Source organism: Anopheles cruzii, chromosome 2 (genome assembly GCF_943734635.1).
Source record: "Anopheles cruzii chromosome 2, idAnoCruzAS_RS32_06, whole genome shotgun sequence".
Lineage (NCBI taxonomy): Eukaryota > Metazoa > Arthropoda > Insecta > Diptera > Culicidae > Anopheles > Anopheles cruzii.
In genome coordinates this window covers 24,239,114-24,260,591 of record NC_069144.1, presented here as the reverse complement: position 1 = coordinate 24,260,591, position 21,478 = coordinate 24,239,114, and the positions used below count along the sequence as shown (strand labels likewise).

The window sequence follows — 21,478 nt, the reverse complement described above, 5'->3', positions numbered from 1 at the left end:
CTGAATAGTGTTTTTTTTTGATAATTCAAAACATTCTTCGTTTAAAACTGCTCATTTTGAGTTCTTTTGCGATATCTCGCTTTCCTCTATGCGGTCGCCGTAATGATTTCCATAAAGAGTTTGATCTGTCGTTCGATTGATATGCGATTCGGTTCGTTGGTAGCGTTGATTGATTTTGATTTGTTCTCACTTTTCAACTTTTGTTTTCCTCTTTTTTTCTCCCTTCCTTACGAACACGAATTTCCTGTGACTTTGTGTCTGTTTGTGTGTTTGTTTATCAACATCGACCCTTGGGGTTTCTGTGTGTGTGCTGTGCTCGTCCCGGTAATGGTACCGTCTGCGTCAATCCGTGTGTGCGTGTCCGTCCTAACGGCTTGCAGGGATTCCTGTTCTCGTCCGGTCGCAAATCGTCTCCGAAGGACAAGAAATCACCCGGCTCGGAATCGGCAACCAAGGTTCCGGCGACGGCCAACGGAGATGGTGGCAAGAAAGACAAGCAGCCGGCGAAGGAAGCGCTTCAACAGCAGCAACCACAAGCACCACCACCACCACCCCCAGTGTCCGCTGGCGAGAGCGGCAAGCAAAAGAAGCCGGAAAAGCCAGGTTTCACCAAACCGTACGAATACTCGGAGAGCGAACAGGACCCGGCGGCGGCGGCACATAAGAAGAACGTCAAGACCCGTGGCTTCCGTTACGACGAAGCACCGGCTGGCGGTCGCCAACCGAGCGACGATCACGAAGCTCAGCTCAGCCCCAACTCGCAGATGCGCCGTGCGACCGGACTGGCGTTTAATTATGCGCCCGGCGAGGACGAGAAGGTCCGTGAGTCGGTCGAGAAGCGCAAGGCTCCGGGCTCACCGTTGTCGCGCGTGGTGGAAGGCCAACAGCTCTCGCCAAAATCGGCCGCCCGCGGTCTGCCGGGTGAGGGTGACGCCGAGAAGGGCGTTCGCACCAGTGCCCGCTCGTACTCGCCCAACAAAGGTCGCTCGACGGTCGATCCACTTGCCTCCGGGGCCGGTAAGTTCCGTCCATTGGCGGACGACGCCAGCAGTGCATTTATTCAGGGAGAGCAGGGTGGAGCAGCAGCCGCCGTCGCCGCCGCGGAACCCGCGAAGAAGAAGGTCAAAATTATGGTCATCATTTCGAAGTTTGATCCGAAGACAAAGCGTGTCGACACGGCCCAGGGCGTCGTGGAGCACTCGACCGGCGTGCTGGACACCAAGACGGGCCAGATCGAGAGCAAGTACGGGCTGATCGATCCGAAGGCCGGAACGGTGGTGAACTTCAATGCCCGCACGGGCCAAAACGAAACACTTCAGGGGCAGGTGGACCCGAAGACTGGCCAGCTGCACGTCGTCGGCGGCAGTTTGGTGGATTCGGCCAGCGGTAAGGTAGACGAAAGCCTCGGCCAGGCCATCATCGTCGTACCGGATGACGATTCGGTTGTGGAGATCACAACCATTACGTCGAAGGTCGATCCGGCCACGGGCAAGATCGATACCACCAACGGAGAGATCGAGAAGAGCCGAGGCATTTTAAACCATCGCACTGGCATCCTAAGCACCAAGTATGGCGACATCAATCCGCGCACTCGTGAACTGCGAGCGATCGATCCGAAAACGGGCAAACCTTCGCCCGCTGCTTCCGCCGTCCGGCCAGTAACGGTCGACGCGGGCAACGGCCAGATTACGATCGTTGGGGTGACCGATCCGAAGACGAACAAACTCGACAACAGCCAGGCGCACTTGCTGGCCATCGGTGAGCAGGTGGACCCGGTCGTGGAGGTTACGTCCGTGCTGGGCAAGATGGACAAGAAGGGTATCATCGATCCGAAAACGATCGTGATCGACCGCAGCACGGGCCAGCTGGACACCCGGGAGGGTAAGATCAACACCAAGTACGGTCAGCTAGATCTGGTGAAGCAAACGATCGCGTTCGTCGACCCGCGGACGGGACGCACGGAAACGAAAGAGATCAAGCTCGATCCGGTGACCGGGCAGGTGGTGCTGAAGCAGCAAACCAATCCAAAGACGGGCAAACCGGACAAGGACTACGGGCGCATCGTTTCGATCCGAATCGTGCACAGCCGGATCGATCCGGTCTCCGGTAAGCACGTACCGGCGGCTACCGTCGAGGATCGAGACGTTCGAGTGGATCCCAAAACGAACCAGGTCTGGACACCGGACGGTGGCAAGGATCCAAAGACGGGCGAAACAATCTACACCTCGAGTCAGGTCGACCCTCGGACGGGCTTCGTCATTACGCTGTACGGTTACCTCAACCCGAAGACGAACGAAATCGAACGCCAGACAAAACTGGACACGAACACGACACGGATCGACCCGGGCACGGGCCAGATCTATGCGGCCACGGGCCAGGTTGATGAAGCGACCGGCGAACCACTATTTGCCGCGACACAGATCAACGAAGAGAACGGTGAAATCTACACGAAGGTCGGCAAGGTGGATCCCAAGTCAGGCCGGATGGTCATCATCAAGATCTTCATCCTCACCAAGAAGGATGAGCGGGGTCGCCCGGAAGAGGTGGACGTGGGCACGGTCGATCTGGAGCCGGAAACGGGCCGAATTCGTGACATCGCGCCGAAGACACTCTACTTGTACAAGATGCGTGATCCGGTCACGGGCGAAACGTACAACGTGGACCCGAACGATCCGCGTATTGCGGGTGCACGGACAACCGTCACGCAAACGATGACTCTGAGCGGTGAGATCGATCCGGTAACCGGGCGCATCAAGTCCGAGTGGGGTCACATCGATCCAAACACGGGCGATATCGATCCGGCGACGGCGATCCGTGATCCGGTCACCGGTAAGATGATCTTGAACTATGCCGACATCGAACCGAGCCACTTCGGCAAAAACGTAACCGTGACGAAGGAAACCGTTCCGATCACGCGTGAACAGTTCTACGAAGGTATTAAGCACATGGGCAAGAAGGCAACGCGCCGCGAGTCGGAAAGTTCCGACGATGACATGACCGCCCAGTACGGTAGCGAAAGCATCAAGGAGGTCCAGTCCGGTAGCGCAGCGGCTCCCGGGGCCAAAACCGGTGCCGGCGGCACGCCGACCGTCGTGAAGACGACCACCAAGCAGGTGATCACCAAGAACGAAGACGGCGTCACGCACAATGTGGAAGAGGAGGTGCAGAACCTTGGCACCGGACAGATCGTGTACTCCACGCAGGAGCACAAGGTAGGAGCGTGCGGGAAACTGTACCACTCTGTCAGCCACACAACGACACCACGCAAACCATAACAACTCTAATGCATTTTGGTTGATTGCTTTGGTTCTGTGTTTTTATTTATGTGGTTTGGTTATCTGCTGCTTTCCAGTGTAGTGTTCTCTCTTTTCTATCTATGTGTGTATTTTCCGCTTGGCTTTTTGTGATTTGGGTAGAATTTGGTGTGATTGTGCTTTTCTCTGCCTCTACTACTCTACTGCTTCTTTCGACTACTCTATTATATCGTATCGTATTCTTCCCTTCACTTCTTTGATAGGTATAGATTGTTACATGTTTGATTTAGGCTTCTGAATGCGTTTGATTGTCCTGTAGGCTAGTACTTGGTTGTTGTTCCCACATTGTTGATGATTGCATGCGTTGGATTTCTCTCGGCTCGATTTCTTTCATGTGGTGTCTCATTAGTTTCAATTTACATAAACTTGTCAGAATGACGGTGTCATTTGTACGATTGAGTAGATCGTCCGGTCTTGTCCTTTACTAGAACACACAACTTCAATTTCACTCTCGAAATACATAAAATACACTATTATTTTTAAAAAACCAGACTATTAAAACCAGCGTGTTTGTACAATTAGTTCTATAGATAAATGGCTTAATATAGATAAAAATAAAGGAAATCTCGTAGCATTCTACTATGATGATTACTACCAGTAAAATATATACTAATCCAATTTAAAATTATAAACATGTTAACACTCAAAATTCAACTTTAGTTTGAAATGAAGCCTGATTAGTTCCAGGCTTTTCCTTAATTCAAATCAGAATGGGTTTGCATTTAGATCGCTACAACTACTACAGCCCAACTATTAACTATAAACAGGGTGTAATATCATAGGCCTTGAATCCATTTTATGGCATTAGTCGTTAATGATCTGTGCACACTCATTAATTGGCACTACTCCCATTGGCTATCTAACATTTAACATGAAACCCTCTCCCCGGTCGAGGTGAAAGCATTTTTCTGTTGAAAACTCATTAGGAACCAATCTGCGAAAGTAGAACATCCCACAATCCGCACACGCAGTTACCTGTTGTGTTTATCTGTGGTTTATTGATTTATTTGTTCTTTTTTCCGTTGCCTCACTCACACTGTTACTAAACACGCTTTTATTACGACCCGGCGTAATTCCGCAATCCACTGCCCGCCGTCCGTCATCAATCCCCTCCACGTTCCTTGGGTCCTCCTCCCACCCAGGCGGATGCACCGACGACCGGAGCGGATGCAGGTAAATTTGTGACGGCCACGGCCGTCACCACGCGTACCGCGACCACGCACGAGGATCTCGGTACGAACGCCAAGACACAGCAGCTGGAAGAGAAAACGGTGGCCACCACCACCACGCAGCATGGCGAGCGCCAGGAGCAGCGGGTCATTACGCAGGAAGTAAAAACGACCGCCACCGTAACCAGCGGCGATCAGGTAAGGGAGACTTGCGCGAGGATCGTCCCCTTCTTCTACTCTCCATGCGTTTCCACTTCGCCCGTCGCTTCATTACTTTCGGTTACTATTTATGAATCCTTTTCTTTTGTTTTCTTCAACCTCGCCATCTGCATGACCCTTTTGTTGCTTGTGTTGCGTATCTTGCCGCTGTGCTTTGTGAATATCGCATGCCGCGTTGGTCCTCCAACACACCGATCCACTCGATCGTCGATCCAACACCGAACCACGGTATGTTTAGTACGCGCGCCGCAACAGTGTCTCATCGACGAGCTCCGGTGACTCCGGAACGCCGATCGACGGCCCTTACGGTGACGACTCGCTGGCGGAGGTGATCCACAACAAGTCCTACACGGTTTGTATGACAGTTTCTTGTTTGCTGCGCACGTTCGTTTTTAAATACACATGCTTCTACAACCGTTCGATGTTGTTTGCCGTTAAAATGTGCTAACAAACAGCGCTTCTTCAACTCTGGCTGCAATGGTTTCTGATTGGGCGATCTTTTAACTTTATTCCTTCATATGTAGGGAGCTAGTAACGTGGCCGGTGCCTCACAGATCCCGGAAGGGCCGAACGTAGAGCACCGTAAAGTGGTGCTGGATGATCTGACCGAAGGCACCGAAACTCACGGTGAGATCGTCTCCTCGCAGACGGTGTCCAGCAAAACGCGAACTGTTGAAACCATCACAGTGAGTGGCGCGCGATCTCACTCCATTGGTAGATTCACATTAAAGCCATTTGTTTATTCTATGTGTTTTTAGTACAAAACGGAGCGGGACGGCGTAGTGGAGACACGCGTAGAACAGAAGATCACCATCCAGTCGGACGGCGATCCGATCGACCACGATAAGGCCCTGGCTGAGGCAATTCAGGTACGGGAGCCGGGCAATTGTGGAATGGGCGAAAATGGGGCACAAATTGTACTTTTTTTTTGCAGCTTCTCTTTATCCCTGTTTTAGAAGTTTTGATTTGATTGTGAATTGGATAAAGTGTGTTTTCCAGTTCACGTTCTTTGCTACATTGTCTTTTGCATTTAATTTTATTATCCCACCTTTTTCCATGGTTGTTCTCTAGTCATCTTTTTGAACGAACGAACCTTCCTTTATGCTAATGCCACACAATCCTCTCAGTGGTGCGAAGTTTATGGCAGTGTTTTGCGTACCCCAATGGCAAACAACAGCTACCACGTAATGGTGTTTCGTCTGTCTACAGTACAACAAACTATCACTCACACAGAACCTGAACGATTCACTACCGTTTTGCTTATTTACTTTCGTTTGTTATCGTTGCAATCGCCCGCTCTCTCTCTCTCCCTCTCTCTTTCTATCTCTCTCTTTCTCTTTGACGTCCCGCAATCTTTGTCTGCTAGTGCAGGTTGCTTCACTCAAAATCAATATCAACCCTTTCGATCGCCGAGAGGCAGCCCGACGGTACCTGCTGCGCACTAGCCAGTCGCCCTTGGCAAAGCTACGTGGCGAGAAGGACGGCAAATGTTGATGATCATGATGTGTCTATGTGTGTGTGTGCGTGTGTGTGAGTAATGAAGGGTGAATGCGGGATGCCAGGTTGATCGCATTCCGCGCTCCATCCTTCCTTCCAACCACAACACCCGGCACGCCCGGACTGCGGCAGCACGCAGTTTGAGTGGAATGGTTGAGTAAAACTATTGAACATAAGATTTTTGTTCTGTTGTTAAATGCGCTTGGTTGGCTCCCTTTCAGTCGATCACATCACGTGTCGATCCGCGGTACCGGCGGAATCAAATTTCATTCGCTCAAAATCATCCCGAAATTGTTGTATCACTCGCGGCGACATGATTGATCGGAGAAGATTTCGACACCATGGGACACGTGGAAATCTTTCCCGTTCTCTCTCTCTCTTTTTCTACTGTCCATCACTCCACACATCAGGGCAATCAGACCGAATTCGATGCCAGTAGCTCACTATTCTGTGATCGTGTTTGCTTGAGCGTGTGCGTCATGTTCTCATTTGCATTTCGCATCCTTTTTGCACACTGACTGACATTGCTCGCTAGCAGCACCATTATGTGTCGAGTTGTATGCTGGATCCTTCGCTGGAATTCGTACGCTTCTCTTAACCCACAGGAAGATACACTCTAATCAAATCGTGTTCATCTTTCGGGAAAGAATAGTGTATTTCCATTTGTTTGCTGGCTTCTCACCCGTTTCCGAAACCCGATTGGAATACTTGTTTTCGGTTACTAACTCTCTCTCTCTTTCTGTCTCCTACACGTTGCTTTTGATTGAGTTGTTTGTAAAATGTGAAACATAATACTATGCTACTATTCGCACTAAATCGCCCTTCCTTCATCCTACAGGAAGCAACTGCCATGAATCCGGACATGACCGTGGAGAAGATCGAAATTCAGCAGCAGTCGCAATAGGCCAACAACAGTGTACACTCTCGGTGCGGTCCAACAAGTCAAGTGCGCTGATTCGGTGACTCCGCACTCTTGCTGCACTCCTAACGGATAGAAGAAATGGCGAAGATGGGCGGAATGCAGTTGCTGGAGTGTTGCGGTGCCATGAGGTGCACATGAACCGAAGATAACGGAAGGCCAGTTTGTTGTTGCTTGCTGTTGAACTATTTCTCTCTCCCTTTTTTAAATGAAATTTTTTGCTTCATGTGGTGTGTGGTTCGCGCTAGCTTAGCAAATCAAACTCGATCGATCGTAGAAACACCACAACGGCGACCGGGATGAAAGAGAAACTATAAGTGCAAATCCTATAACTTGGCCCCGAAGGTTGCGCGGGACGGGTCAACACATATGCGTGGCGAGTGGAAAGATGCAACAAAAGAAAAGAATATTCATATATTTATTTATTGCTTAAAGCGCGTGTGGCATGCAATGTGAGCGAAGAAGAAGAAGTAGTGACCGTTCTGCTTGATGCTGCTGCTGCAGCGAAGGAGCAGCAGTACAGTGGGACGCAGGCAAACAATCAAATTCGCTTAAAAAATTCGCCAATGCTTAAAGAAAGAACAAAAATCCTGAAAAATGATTAAAAAAAGTGGAAGCGAAATATATACTAGATATACAAGTGCGTATAATGATGTTTAATTCGAGAATCTTTCATGTTAAGTCATATAATGGTAACAGAATTGTCAGAACACAAACGAAGGATGATTGTGCATTTGCAAAACACAGAAGAGAACAATCTGAAAACACTATTTACAGTTGTTATGGTACAGTATGTGTCTTTTGGTAAACTCATAAACGCGATAACAGAGAAAAAACGATAAAAAAGAAACACGTGTCGAAATTTGAGTAACATGCTTATCATTTATCATAGCTTCAAATTAAGCAAAGATGTTTATCCCCGGCGCTGCAAAAAATGTGTTTGAGTATTCGTTTTTTTGTTGTTATAATTTCCTTTCTTACTTTCCTACTTTGTGAATAAATTCAACTGTATTTTGTTAAAATTTGATAAAAAACAAATTAGTCATCAATTTCGAATCAGCTTCGTGTTAGCTCTAAGAAACAATGGACCTGCAACACAATACACAGGCTAGTATTTTGCGCTTAAAACTTCGAAGATCAAACACCATCAGTGTTCAACACACCAATAGCATGATCAAAAACAAACGATAAGAACGTATCACCATCATTCAGAGCGAGCACCACCAATCGTTTTTAGCAAGAACGGCCGAACGACGAACACTATAAAGTTGAAACGCTTTGAGAAAAAAAAACATCAGGATTATTAAAAATGATCCCCCAAAATTAGCGGTTTAAAAAGTAGGTGCAGCTTTACAAGAAAAGAATACACGATCGTCAGTCGTTGCCTTATTTGTATTCCTGTTTTTCCAACGAACGTAACGAAAGTTAGCAAATCATGACCGAACCGAACGAGAACGGATCACAAACAGCCACTCTACCGCAGTTGCGATATCATCTCAGCTACATGAATTCATCCATCAACCTTACCTTTCACTTACTGTTTCGTATTTAAGGCTTCGTTTCGAATTTAACATTCCACATAGTTCTTTTCCGCGTGAGTGTTACATTTGAGGAACTATAGTTTTCTTTTCCCCATATCTATTTTCGTACTAAAACCGTCGACCGATCGTCCGGGGTCTAAATTATAATTTGCGTTTAATTTATTTGCATCTCTCGTGCAAAAGCTTCTTGCTTTTTGATCTACTTTGCTCGTACTTTGCTTTATCGTAGTTTATTGACATTTGTCGTTTTTGTTGTGTTGCTCTTTACTGCGTTAGGGCTTCGTTGAGGATTTTCGGGATAGCCCCTTTTAAATGAAGCATAACATAACTATACTCGGCCGGTAATCTTGGCCGGGAGCAGGTCGAATGACGCATGTCGCGCAATCATACAAACACAAGAGGTTTCAACGATTAGTAGTGGAGTTGAGGAACAGCGCAACGCTAAGTAGAATCGTTGTAGAAAAGTGCAGAAGAGATCGCGCGTAAGGTAATATATAATATATTTTTTGTTAATTTTAGTTTTAGTTAAAATTACACAAATTGTGAAATTTCTTCAGTTCTTTCTTTTTTAATCTAAATCTAAATACATTAAAACGATTGTTAAGCATCAGCTCTTCATTTTCGTTACTCGCTTTTACCGTATTGTTTGTTTATAAATTCATGTACACAGTCCGCTTCTCGGCGCAAGGCGCAGTATGCTTCGGAGGCGGATTGTAGTACACCTGGGATTCACTAACATCACACACCCTTCCCGGACCGTGGCATGCCAGTTTTAGCTTACGAGAACTGCCGACAAGAGTGGAATTCACTGATTACCTACATGGTTTCAAACGCGAAATCAAAGCAAAAATGAAATCCATAACATAAACAACAACCAACGATCCTGCGAAAGTCATTACGTAGTTCGTGAGTAAGAAATGGCCGGAATCAGAGCGTCTTTTTGTGCATTATCAGATAACGTGGCAAGAAACTAAAGTGGCTGTGGTAGCAAGTGGATCTGCAGCTGTAGCCTCTAGCGTATGTTCCGGCTTCGTAGGTTTTGCTAGAATCAAAGATCTATTGGTCACGCCGGACCCGCAATCATCATATAACCGTAGGAGAAATAGGAGAAAAGTTTGAAGACAGCATTTAACTAACGCCGCTCGAAATCTTGCAGCGACATTTCGATCGCGTTTTGCATAATCGTACACACATTTTTCTCCCAGTTACTCCCTCGAATACCCAGATTAACATGTTTTTACAAATATTAACAAAAACAAAAGGAAAACCTTAGGCTAACAAATGGTGATGTTAACAAAATGATGATCTTCGGGACGATTTTTCGTAACAAACCGAACCAAAAACCAATTATAAACACTAGTAAGCAACGCAGCCATCAGCCGTCGTCGCGATGGTCTCTAAGCTTGCTCGATGTTGCCGGAAGTTCCCGGCGTAACAGCGGCCGCTGGCTACCTGTATTCACACACACGCACAAATCCAAACACACTAATCAGTGGCAATGGCATAAACTGTACCGCGCGTGCATGCTTTTGTTGGTGCATCTACAATGGAGTGTTGTGCAATACAGCAGCAAAAAAACTAATAAAACGCATCGTGATTAAGACTTGGCTTACGTGTAATCGAACCGTGGCTATTTTCTAATATTTTCGTTTCCGACGGATTGCTGCACTGCTTCATCTGGGTCACACAAAGTAATAATCTGATAATATAATCTCGAGTTGATCGCTAATCTCTGTGCGCTGTCGTTCTGGCAACCGGCAAGATATGCAAACCGCCGGCACTCCGCTGACCGCAAGGGTGACTTCCTCGTTGACCGTACAGTGGAGAGAATTTTGCGCTGCGCAATTATGCACCACACTGCAAGCGGAATGTGGGTCATAAAAGCGGGTTGAACTGCTGTTGACCTATAGGCTCCCGGCGAGGCGTGACGTTGCCACCCTTCAGCATCCGTCATCGGCGTTCATGCGGCTGCCTTATCGGCTGCTGGATCCTCGCGCCAACCGGTTCATTATCAATCTCATCTGCACTACTCCGTGGTGCCACACTGCACTTGCGTTTCGATTTCTAAATCATTGCGAGATGCGCACGCAACGTCTCCTGGTGCACCGGGCGTTCTGACCTTGCGTGGTGAGGACAAATTGCTTGCAGCTCGTGTGTTCTGCATCGGTGATTTCATGCGTCAACTGCCACGTAGTCATGTAACCGGCCGGGAACGCGGGATGAACGGGATGCACTCGCCGGACACGTGATCGCACTGTTACGATAAATGGTGGTGGAAGTTACGCTCGCGTAACGTACGACCGCGAATCGTAGTGCACGTAGTAATAAGCTGATGACAATCAATTGGGCTTAACGATGAAGCGGGACGAGTTCAAATTTGATACATTTTGCAGCATCACATGATGCAACGAGCAATGGAGTAGTCATTCATGCAATTCTTATTCCATACTGGTGTGAAACGTTGTAAATTGCTGACATGGTTCTCTTAAACCTAAACAACGCAATGGGTTTTTGTATGATCGTCTTCACCCACGTACATTGAAGGAACAACGTTCGTGTAAATGTTGCATCGATAACTTTTCCCACAACGCTGTCACCTTTTATATAAGTGCCCGGTGGTAGTTTACTTTCAATGTAGCGGTCAAATTGTGTCGAATCTACTGCCATTGCTCAACAACCTCAACAATTTCAAGGTCCTCCGGCTTGTGTATTTATTACGAACGCCCGAGGATTTTGTTGGTAGGTCGTACGCAAATTGAATCATGTCGTCAATATCCTGGTATCTTTCTCCTTTTTCGTCCATCATCTTCTGTAAGTCCCTGAAGTTTCTAATGACTTGTCCTTTTGTTTGTGCCCATCGCCAGGGCCACATTCTCCCACGCTTCGTCAGTTCCGTGCCCACTATAATTCAAATCCAGTAAACAACGATGTTTGGCAACAGCTTCAACTAAAAACAAGTAATCCATTTTCACGAGTTTGTACAACAATTTTGTTGCCGGCTTCAAATAACGGCTGTACCAATACTAGGCTGTTTAATAAGTTCTTTGCCTCGATAAGAACACACAATTTTATGGTTTGAAAAACACAATTCGTCTCCCTAAACATCAATACACTTGTTCCAAGGACACTCCAATTTATAAATTCCATAAATGTTTGCCATTTTGAAAATGATCCCTCTGGTATCGAACCGCAGAACTTAATGAACAACCCAACTTAAACACCCTTGCACGCATCCACACGTACGCACGGACGTGTCTCGACGTGTCGCCAGCTTCGTGTTGGTGCAAACCAAGCCAGGTTCAGGTTTCGTCGTCAGGTTCGAAGTTTTAAAGTCAGGATCAAACATATTAGAGATAATAAAAGTATATAAAAGAGAATGTCAGGCAAAAAAAGTGCATTTAAAATTTCAACCCATCGTCGTGCAGGTTATCCAGTGTGCGCTAACAAAGCCCTCGTTTACCCGTTCATCGCATTCAATCATCAGCACATGTCTCGTCCATCATCGCTTGCTGACTGCGCAGTAGCCCGGCTGTTGTTGTGCCGTTCCATGTGACAGTCGCCCAGTGCGTGTGCCGTGTGTGAAAGACTCTGCTATCTGTATATCCACTCCACTGTGCAAGGACCGCGGTGGAACGCCTTTTCTTCTCGCGTCTGGCCAACTGAAAGGAATGCCCTTTAACTGTAGTCGCGATTGTGTGGGTATTCGGTACCGCATCAACTCGCTGCACCAAACCTGGAAGTGGCTGCACCAGACCATTGCCCTTCACGAGTACCTCATCTCGATGAGCGCAGAAGATACGAACGCCATCGAGCGCCACCACGACCACCACCACAAAACCATTGCCATCCCGCAGCAGCAGCTGATCGCCGTTTGTTAGGCAACGTATCGAGAGTGTGTGCATTTGTGTGAGTGTATGTGTGTATCGTTAAGCAATAGAGGTAGAACAGTAGAACAATTAGAAACTAGGAGCCATACCGTGTATTCGCTACATATCATTGCCGCCACAACCACGTTGACGTCTGCCATAAAACAAAACAACAAACGCCAACAGTGACCAACAAACTTAAACCCTCTCTTCTCTAGTCAGTGAAGACCACGAGGCCGTCTCGCCTGCCCCGACGAACGTGTGTCGCGTGTGTCGTGTGTTCCCTGCTGTGTGGTTTTACAAAAATAGATACTGTTGTCCGCACACACCCGGGTTACGGGGTCCATCCTACCGAACACTGCCACCGAGATTAAAGACGTCCAATATAGCGAAGCGAAGTGTTACCATTTTTTCGGTGGTCGAAATCGCGCGAAAACAAGCCCGGTATCGATTGATACGAATTTGAGGACCAAAACAAAGGAACCGGCCAAAACAACGGACCACCTGACGACGGTACCGAAAATCGCGAAGGGACAACCCCACGACCACAACGGAGCAAAAACCGGTTACTTCGCGAAGAAGAAAAGTGCAAATCCCGTGTGTGCGAAACGAAGGAAAGAGCGAGATAGCTGAGGAGCGCACCCAACGATCTCGCTGCGTTTGAAAAGCCGACGGAAAAAACCCAATCCCTGGAGAACAACCCCCCAAGATGGCTGCCATGGTTTCGCAGCGTTGTGCCGTCTTCGCACGGTCCGTCTCCCGGATGAACGTCCTGTGTGCGTCACGGGCCGCCTCGACCGGGGCCACCGATGGTGGGAACTATCACCACCCGACGGGCGGTCAACTGACGATGGGCGGCAAGCAGATGTCGGCGGCCGACATCAAGAAGATACCGGACGACGAGGTGAAGAAGTCCGTCTTCATCTCGCAGTCGAACGATGTGTTCACCAACCTGGCGCTCGAGGACTGGATCTACAAGAACTTCGATCTGACGCACCACCACATCCTAATGCTCTGGATCAATCGGCCGTCGGTGGTGGTCGGACGGCACCAGAACCCTTTCAGCGAAACGAATGTGGCCGCGCTGGCGCGGAACGGTATTGAGCTGGCGCGACGCAACAGCGGAGGTGGCGCCGTGTACCACGATCCGGGAAACCTGAACTGCACCTTCTTCATGCCACGGGCCCGGTACGATCGAAAGTACAACCTGAATCTGGTTACGCGCGCCCTGTACCGGGAGTACGGAATCAGTGCGGAGCTCACGGATCGCGACGACATTGTGCTGCTCGGAAAGAAGGTAAACCTACAGCGTACTGACTAACCCATAAAACATTGACCACAGGTTGACGATTATTAAAAAATGGGAAGGCATGGTGGAGCTTGAGGAATGTTCCCCGAAAGTATGGCTCAAGAAAACCAACGAAATGCCACAGAGAAGATGTTTAATCCTATTGAATCCTCTAAATCTAAACAGCATGTCAATGTGATCAAGTCAAACTACACTTACCTTGAGTTGCAAGTATAATTCAAAATAAAAAAATTGGTTGCCCTCCAACAGAGAAGGTCGCCACCGTATGTCCTACGTGCCGACGAACCACGGTGTAGGTTGTTAAAGGTACGTTGAATCCTTAACGACCTTCCGCAGCGCAGCAACATCGGCTCAGATGTTTTTGGCGACCGTTTCTTCCTTTACTTTGTCTCCAGAGCTAATGCGCTGACGTTGGCTCCAACCACGAACCAAACACTGACGGAAAGAGACACGCGCAAGTCGCCAGCCGAGTGCGCGAGAATGAGACGTTGCCCCTTGGAAGATATCCGATAGCGAACGACGGTTTCACGTGTTTCCAGCGTGACCCACAAACCCGTCATCGTTCCGAGGTTTTTTTGTGTGCTGTGGACTCGCGATCGGAAGGAAGATCGCGCCACATCAATACACACGCAGCGTGCCGTGCGCACACACTACTCCGGTACGCGAGGCTGTGCGTACACGCGAAGTGCAATCATTTTTAATACTTCTCAACTGCATCGGCCGTGCTGTCTTGCTCACTCCCGCGGCACACACACCACTAGGGCGGCGTACCGCTGATAACTACCAAAGTGCTGGCTTCTTTTTATAACAGCCCAGCGCTAGACGACGGCGCGAAGAAATGCTTCTCCACGGTCAGAATGATAGGCGAGGCGTACGCGACGATTGGTCAAGGAAGAGAGTGTGTGGCATGAAGAGGACAACGGCGACCGCGGCGGTGTTCACCCTTGAACCGCGTGGCCCGATTGCTTAAGATCTTCAGAGCGTGTGCAACAGCGTGATGAGAGAGGGAGAGACCCCGCTCTCTATTGCGTGGAGTTCTGTTGCTAGGCTGTTGGCAGAATAACGACCGACCACCGAACAGGCGATACTCCGAGCAGGAGGAGGGCATCGGGTCTGCTATCCGCCGTTGCCCGGCAAGAAGCTGTCACGCAAGAAGACCGTGGATGACTGTTGCAAACTGCCCGAAGTCGTTGGCCCCTGTCGGATCGGAAGATTCCGTTCCATTGGCAGAATGAGTCTCAAATCTGCCTACGCAAGGCAACGGGCCATCCGGGTTGGTTGAGCTGCAAACTGCAGCTCAGAACTTCGCATGTGTTTCTATGTCACCACGGTTCTTTATGGGCTGGTGGAAGTTTTCTTATCTGCTTGTTGCTGTTTTGGCCTATCAAAACGAGCGTCATTAAAGAGACATTAGAAAATTTGCACCCGTTGGCAGATGTCCCTTATCCCGTGTTGATAGGTGTCGGTGAGAAAAACACTATCTGTTTTGACGCCTGCAAACGGTGCGGTCAGCAAGAAAATAACAGACCGATTTGGATTCAACTAATCTTCAGAATGAAGGTCTAGATGTCTTTGCGCCTGATACGGGCGACAGTTGTACTACTACCTTGACTAATCACTCTCTTTTCTAACTCAGCAGGTATCGGGTACGGCGGCAAAACTGGGCCAACCGAACGCTTATCATCACTGCACCCTGCTGGTGAACTCGAACAAGCTCCACCTCGGAGCATCCCTTGCCAAAGATAACGTAAGTATCGAGCGAAATAAGCAATGCGCATGTAGGTGTCACCACTGCAAAAAAAGAATCAACCTCCAGCTGCACGCCTTCCAGGCTGATTGGTAAATCAACCAAACAACATCATTGCGCCTCGGGCTGTTGCTAACCACGCCACCCCGAGCGAGAACCCAGGGGAGCCCAGGGGGTTAAATCGTGCCGTTTGGGAAAGGGAAACAAGATAAACCGGTCCAGTTGTGTGATGGTTGGTGCCGGACAGACAGTATTCTACCACCACTGCGGGTGTCCCTACGTAGCCGGCCGCGTTGAAAGCGAAAGCTTCGTGGTAAGAAGATGAACCAAATATTTAGCTCCAAATTTTCTTATCAACCGGTAAACCAGCTCCATCATCGTGAGGCACCCCTGGCACCGGATTGATAGCGAGCGGGGTCAAAGAAATGTTTTACGAAACGGGGTTGTTTTATTTGGCCATGCTGTTATCGCTCTGTGTTTGCAGACCACGCCAGGGGGGCAATTAGCAAGAGCGAGATCCTTGAATGATAGCAGGGTGTTTTGAGCTTCAAACAAATATGTTTTCCTGTGACATAAGCTTCGTTTATGACATTGTATCATGATCATTGTTTGTTGTTGTGTTATCTGATTGCTAGTTTTATCTTCCCTCCAATCATCAAGTCTGATATGTCTAGGTTATTATAAAGCTTTTTTGTTTGATTAAGTTTGATGTTTGTGAATGTTGAATTTCTTTCGATCCTTTTTGTACATTAGGTGCACTTTTTTCCCTTCCGCTTTACTATTGAAGCGCACTGCAGTTGAACTCGTTCCGGTCGCTTTGCAGTTCAACAACCGGCACAAATTGACGAATTAACCGTGGCAGTTGCATCAGTTGGTTGCGGACAATGACTGCAGCTGCGCTCTGCCGTATCTTCCGTTCCGTTCCGTGTTCCGAACCTCGATCGAGCGATTCGCGCTTAATCCTTGACCACACTCACTGCACTTTGGACGCCTTTGGAGTCTTTTTTCGGGCCACCTTCCCCGTGTTTCTGTGTCGCGAATGTGTGGCCAAAAAATTGATAAACGCGTTTTCGATAAGAAGATGACTAACACAATGCGGATGGGAACAAGAAGAGAACCGTATTGTTTGGCTACCACCACCACCCACTCCGGCCCTCCGTAGGAGAGTGCGTGTTGGCGAATTAAGGCCAAATGTCTTTGAACTGGTTCGCGGGGATGGAGTCGCAGCCGGTTCGAACCAGTTTTTCTGCGTTCCGCGAGATGATAAGGCTTCTTCTGCTGCTTCTTTGTGGTTTTGGCGTGCGTAAGATGGTAGTAACATTGTTTGTCGCCGGTGCGCGCTGCTGATAAACCGGCGTGTCCAGCGTGTTTACTTGCCGTTTGTTTTGAAAACATTTTTGTTTAGTATATTTTCGCAAGACCCAAATAGATAATCGCTTTCAAACCGTAGCCGATTCGTAATTCAAGAATTATCCCTCTTCACTCGAATGGTAACATGATACGTCTAGTACCGAGTACCGGCCATTATTAATTCCAGCGCGTGAGATAACCGAACACAGAAAAGTGCAATCTTTCTGGCTGGATGAATAGCACCAGACCACTCTTCGGCGGCCCCGTGAAGGTCGGTTGTGGAAAATTCCCAAAAAGTTAAATGATGCACCGATATTCCGCCGCTTATCGGCGAGCTGTCTTGGCCAATGGCCTATTCGTTATCAATCCCGGGAGGGTTGTTTAATTACTACCAAGGAGTCGAGATTGTCCCAAAAATTAAGGAGTAATTTATTGTTCTATTTCATTGAATTGACGCTTTGTCGACGCTTGTCTGCGGGGAACAAGTACAATAACATGCGGTACGTTGAGTTGATAAGACCCACCAGCTGTGACTGTATGATTATCTGCTTTCGTCGCCGGAGTCAGTGCTGTGGTATCTTGTATTTATATCTGGTGTATTTTTGTTTCACTGAAAAGATTGTACGCTGAAGCTTCAACACATCAAGCAGTCAAAGTGTCGTTTGCGCGAAACTAGGTTAATGTGAAGCACGAAAAGAATCTAAATTGGAAAAATTGAACCACAAATTAAAGAAGCTAAACGAAACGATACAAGCAATTTGCACAGATGGGACGGGCTACTTTGTTCGTCGAACGGGTGTGCCTTATGCATCCGCGTAGCTCGCGTTCTTCTGGCACAGCTGATTCGGTGCGCTGGGACGAACAACAAAGAAAAATCAAAAACAAACGGTCACGTCATCACAGAGGCCACAATGTATGTCTGGTGCCGTGTCTCGTGCCCTCTACTCCAACCAACCTACGGCTGCGCGCATGCTGCCAATTTATCTCAATTACAAGGAGTGCTGCATACCGGCCACGCAACCGATGATTGAAACCGGTTAACAAATTTAACTTCCGACCGGGGGAGACTTCTCCTCTCCGGTCCAGGCTCTCTTAGATCCGAAAGGGCGTACGGCAATCAAAGGGCAGCACCACTTTTTATATGACGCCGCCAAAACGAACGGCCATTTGTACTTTGTTCCACGAGGTCGATTATGTTTTTGTTTGCTCACGGTCGACAAACTAAAAACCGCGAAGGACACACGCTCGGTTGGTGGTCCGGTCGCGGGAGACCCCCTCAGCCATGGTGGTGCTTGGAGTGCTGGTGCCGTATTGTTGATAAGGGAACGTTAATCAACTCTCCCCACCGGATAGGGAGAAGGAAGGTTATCAAGAGCAGAGTTTGGCCGAAGCCATGGGGCGGCCGGCGCACGGCTAACGTGAAATGATGCTGATCGTATTCGGTTTCTATTGCCAGTGGTGACGTTCTTGCCCTCCTCGGCGCTTGGGAATTATATTTTTTATGTTTCTGTTTTGTCGGTACAGGTCGAAATAACGAGCAAGGCCACCGCTTCCATCCCTTCGCCAATCAAAAATCTGGTCGACGTGAACCGTAGCGTTAACATACAGCAGCTCCTATCGGCCGTCGGGTAAGTTGCTGGCTCTCGATTCGCATAGCCAACTTCTCCTTTTTTCATTTACTGCATGCCGCAAAAATGAAAATAATCACAAATTTGGTATACATTTTTGAAAAGTCCAACGCTGAGTTACCATGCATTTCTGCCTTGTTTTTAATCTCGCGATTAATCCACCTCTCTCGTCTCTTCCACTCAGATATGAATTCCTGCGAACACCAGCCACCCAGCTGACTGATGGTGGCCGGGAGCTACTGATGAAACAGCGGGGCTTCCAGTTGATCAATCCAACCGACAAGTGGTTCCCGGGCATTAGCGAGCTGCGCGAAAACTTTGCCTCGTGGGACTGGCGGTTCGGCAAGACGCCCGCCTTTTCCGTGCAGAAGACGATCCAAATGAAATCGGCAGCGGACACTAGTGACCAGCACCCCGAGATGAAGGTGAAGGTAGACGTGGAAAAGGTAGGTTCATTCGCACTCTTCATTGATCGAGCATTAACTGATCGAATGTTTGGTTTTTCTTTCCTCGTCTCAAATAGGCACTGATTAAGGAAATCAGTCTCGTTCTTCCGAACCACGAACCGATCCCGGTTGTCTCGGATATGGTTGGCCAGCCGTACGACGAGGATTGCTTCAACGGCATTGTGGACGCCCTGAAGGGTGCCAACACTGAGAGCATGCGCCACGCTATGGGCTTATGAAGTTTGGTTCTTCCGGCAACGGTTTCGGCCGCTTCGGAAGGCGACGATCATAGCAACAACAACCGATAGCAATCACCACCAAGCGGCCACTTCAGCTGTGCCTTCTATTTCGACGAAGAATTGTTTCTGAATGTGTTTGTGGAATGACCCTACTTCCCATCCAGCGTTTGCCTGACCCCTCGAGGGTCCATCGAGGTCGCGGAGGGCTTGTCACTATAGCAACAACTCCGCTGACCAATTGGACTATCCGACAATGGCGCACACCCCGTGAACTAAACCCCAGCGATCCTATGCCTTACCATCACACTACCACTACCATGGGGCAGAGAACTTTTGAACCAGTGCAATGGATTGAAATTAAATTCATTTATTGATACCTTCTTGACACAAGAAAGCGACAGTAAACAACAAAACAATGGCTACCGCCTCACACATCCAGTTGCAAATTCCGAAACCTCTACAGTTGAGGTACGAATAGGGGCCCGGTCGCGCGAGGTCGACCTTGCACTAACGACCACAACAACATCGCCGCACCGCTAATCAGCTGTTTGTTTGCCGGTTGGCGCAAGAAAGTAGTTTAGTGAAGCGACCCATACAAAAAAGGAAATTTCATCGACGGGCGAAAAGGTGACCAGTTGCACACAAACGCCCAGTGCCTTCTTAACAAAAAAAAAAATCACGCTTAGACACTTATGAATAGTCAGCGGAAATGAGGGAAAAAACAAAATTAGCACACAAAGTACGTTCACAGCCGCCAATCGATGCGTGTTTTGAAAACCCAAATGTAACTGACTCATAAAACCTTGGACTTTTCGATGCCGGTCTTTTGCGCGTGTGCCTGTGTGTGTGAGAGAGAAAGATAGAGATCGAGTGCATTATGATTGCAACAGTAGATCACGATCGTTAGTGCCCTAAAGTGATAATGCGCACAACACGACAACAAATTAATCAAAATGTATTCAATAGGCACTGTTTTTACGACGGACGGCCAAGCTTTATCGTAGGCTGGAGGCAACGGTAGGCTCATATAGTTTTTAGTCACACTTTCTTACCTTGACGATCACTGCACCCGTGTAAGTGTTTAGTTACTTAGTTTTTATTCTGTATCGTTCGGTGACCGGAATGCGTAGCACCGACGCCGAACGAGAAGGATACATCGAGAATACGATCATATCATTTCGTTACGCATGCTGCCGGTCGCGAGTCCTGGTTCGACTGGTGGTCCAGTTGCAGCCAGGCCCGCCAAAAGGACTCCCGTGTAGAACCTTCTGTCGATTGATGACGCTAGCTTTAGTTTGGAACTTCAATTTATTCACTTTTCCTTTGCTGATTGGTTTTACTATTGTTTCTTTTTTGCTTACCCGCCACCGTTTGGCGAAGGCGCCGTAACATAGAGCAAACGGCTCAATTTAGGCTGTTAATGAAAATATTGACCAGTTCGTATATTTTGCTTATCGTTAGTTACCGGCTAAGATAACTAGTAGTTGAACAAGAAATTAAGAAAACAACAAAACTAAAATGCGCTATGAATCGAATCCGCTGCGATGCTTTTGAGTTATCCGAAAAATACCAGCCAAATGGTTAATTTGGTTAGTTCGTAAAAAGTGAATTGATGATGCTTAGCTAGTAAAATGCAAATGAAACCAATAACTGCTTAAGATCGAACGATGGAACAGCTTTCTTTTTCCGTTTATGAATATAAAATAAAATATTAAACTCATTGAAAGTTTTACGATTTGTTTTGAGATATTTTAACATTTGAAAATATAGTGCTTAACACTACATTTTTGTGTTGATTTAAGAAACAACCCAAAACGTACAATGTTTTACTTTTCATATTTATTTATTTGTATACATTTAGTCAATGGGCATGGGCAACAGTGTCTAATTGATAAAAAACTGAGCTAACTAAACAAAAACGTAGCTGACCTAAAACTACTACTGGCGAAGACGAGGACAAACAGTCGTAACCGGACATTAAAAGGACGCGAGATCAAGGAAACTACGATACTGACGAATAGACATGTTATGGTTAATTTGAGACGAGCATAGATTATACGTACGGAACATAGACAATAAATAAACATAGACAATGTTTAAAGAACACTGAATGGCTGTAATCTGATGCGTGTTCAAAAGTTTAAAGCAAACGTCTGAAAGAATACGAAAAATGGTCGGATCACAGAAGTCACCCGTACAGTATAAACGCGCCTGTGACGGCCTCAGAGTTTGAC

The 21,478-nt window shown here is 47.7% G+C and overlaps 3 protein-coding genes across 4 annotated transcripts in view; all 3 read left to right on the top strand.

The window, feature by feature from the left end:
• LOC128269048 (protein 4.1 homolog) overlaps nt 1–9,986 on the top strand; it is a 42,487-nt gene extending 32,501 nt beyond the window's left edge. The window contains exons 10-15 of the mRNA XM_053006394.1: nt 381–3,212; nt 4,457–4,681; nt 4,941–5,054; nt 5,227–5,388; nt 5,461–5,571; nt 7,038–9,986. Of these exons, the coding sequence (XP_052862354.1) occupies nt 381–3,212; nt 4,457–4,681; nt 4,941–5,054; nt 5,227–5,388; nt 5,461–5,571; nt 7,038–7,103 (3,510 nt within the window). The 3' untranslated portion in view covers nt 7,104–9,986. The remainder of the gene's footprint in view (nt 1–380; nt 3,213–4,456; nt 4,682–4,940; nt 5,055–5,226; nt 5,389–5,460; nt 5,572–7,037) is intronic.
• Nucleotides 9,987–12,101: 2,115 nt separating this feature from the next.
• LOC128269037 (uncharacterized) lies at nt 12,102–12,868 on the top strand. Its single transcript, XM_053006374.1, has 2 exons — nt 12,102–12,565; nt 12,744–12,868. Exon 1 carries the CDS (start codon nt 12,328–12,330, stop codon nt 12,535–12,537), a length of 210 nt encoding a protein of 69 aa, XP_052862334.1. The 5' UTR covers nt 12,102–12,327; the 3' UTR covers nt 12,538–12,565; nt 12,744–12,868.
• Nucleotides 12,536–20,976, top strand: LOC128269036 (lipoyltransferase 1, mitochondrial). Of its 2 annotated transcripts, none has more exons than XM_053006373.1 (5): nt 12,536–13,822; nt 15,474–15,581; nt 18,456–18,559; nt 18,744–19,005; nt 19,083–20,976. In XM_053006373.1, exons 1-5 carry the CDS (start codon nt 13,235–13,237, stop codon nt 19,242–19,244), a joined length of 1,224 nt encoding a protein of 407 aa, XP_052862333.1. In that variant the 5' UTR covers nt 12,536–13,234; the 3' UTR covers nt 19,245–20,976. The 2 variants fall into 2 exon arrangements, with proteins under 2 accessions (XP_052862333.1, XP_052862332.1); XM_053006372.1 differs by having other exon boundaries at nt 15,471–15,581.
• The last annotated feature ends 502 nt before the right edge of the window (nt 20,977–21,478 follow it).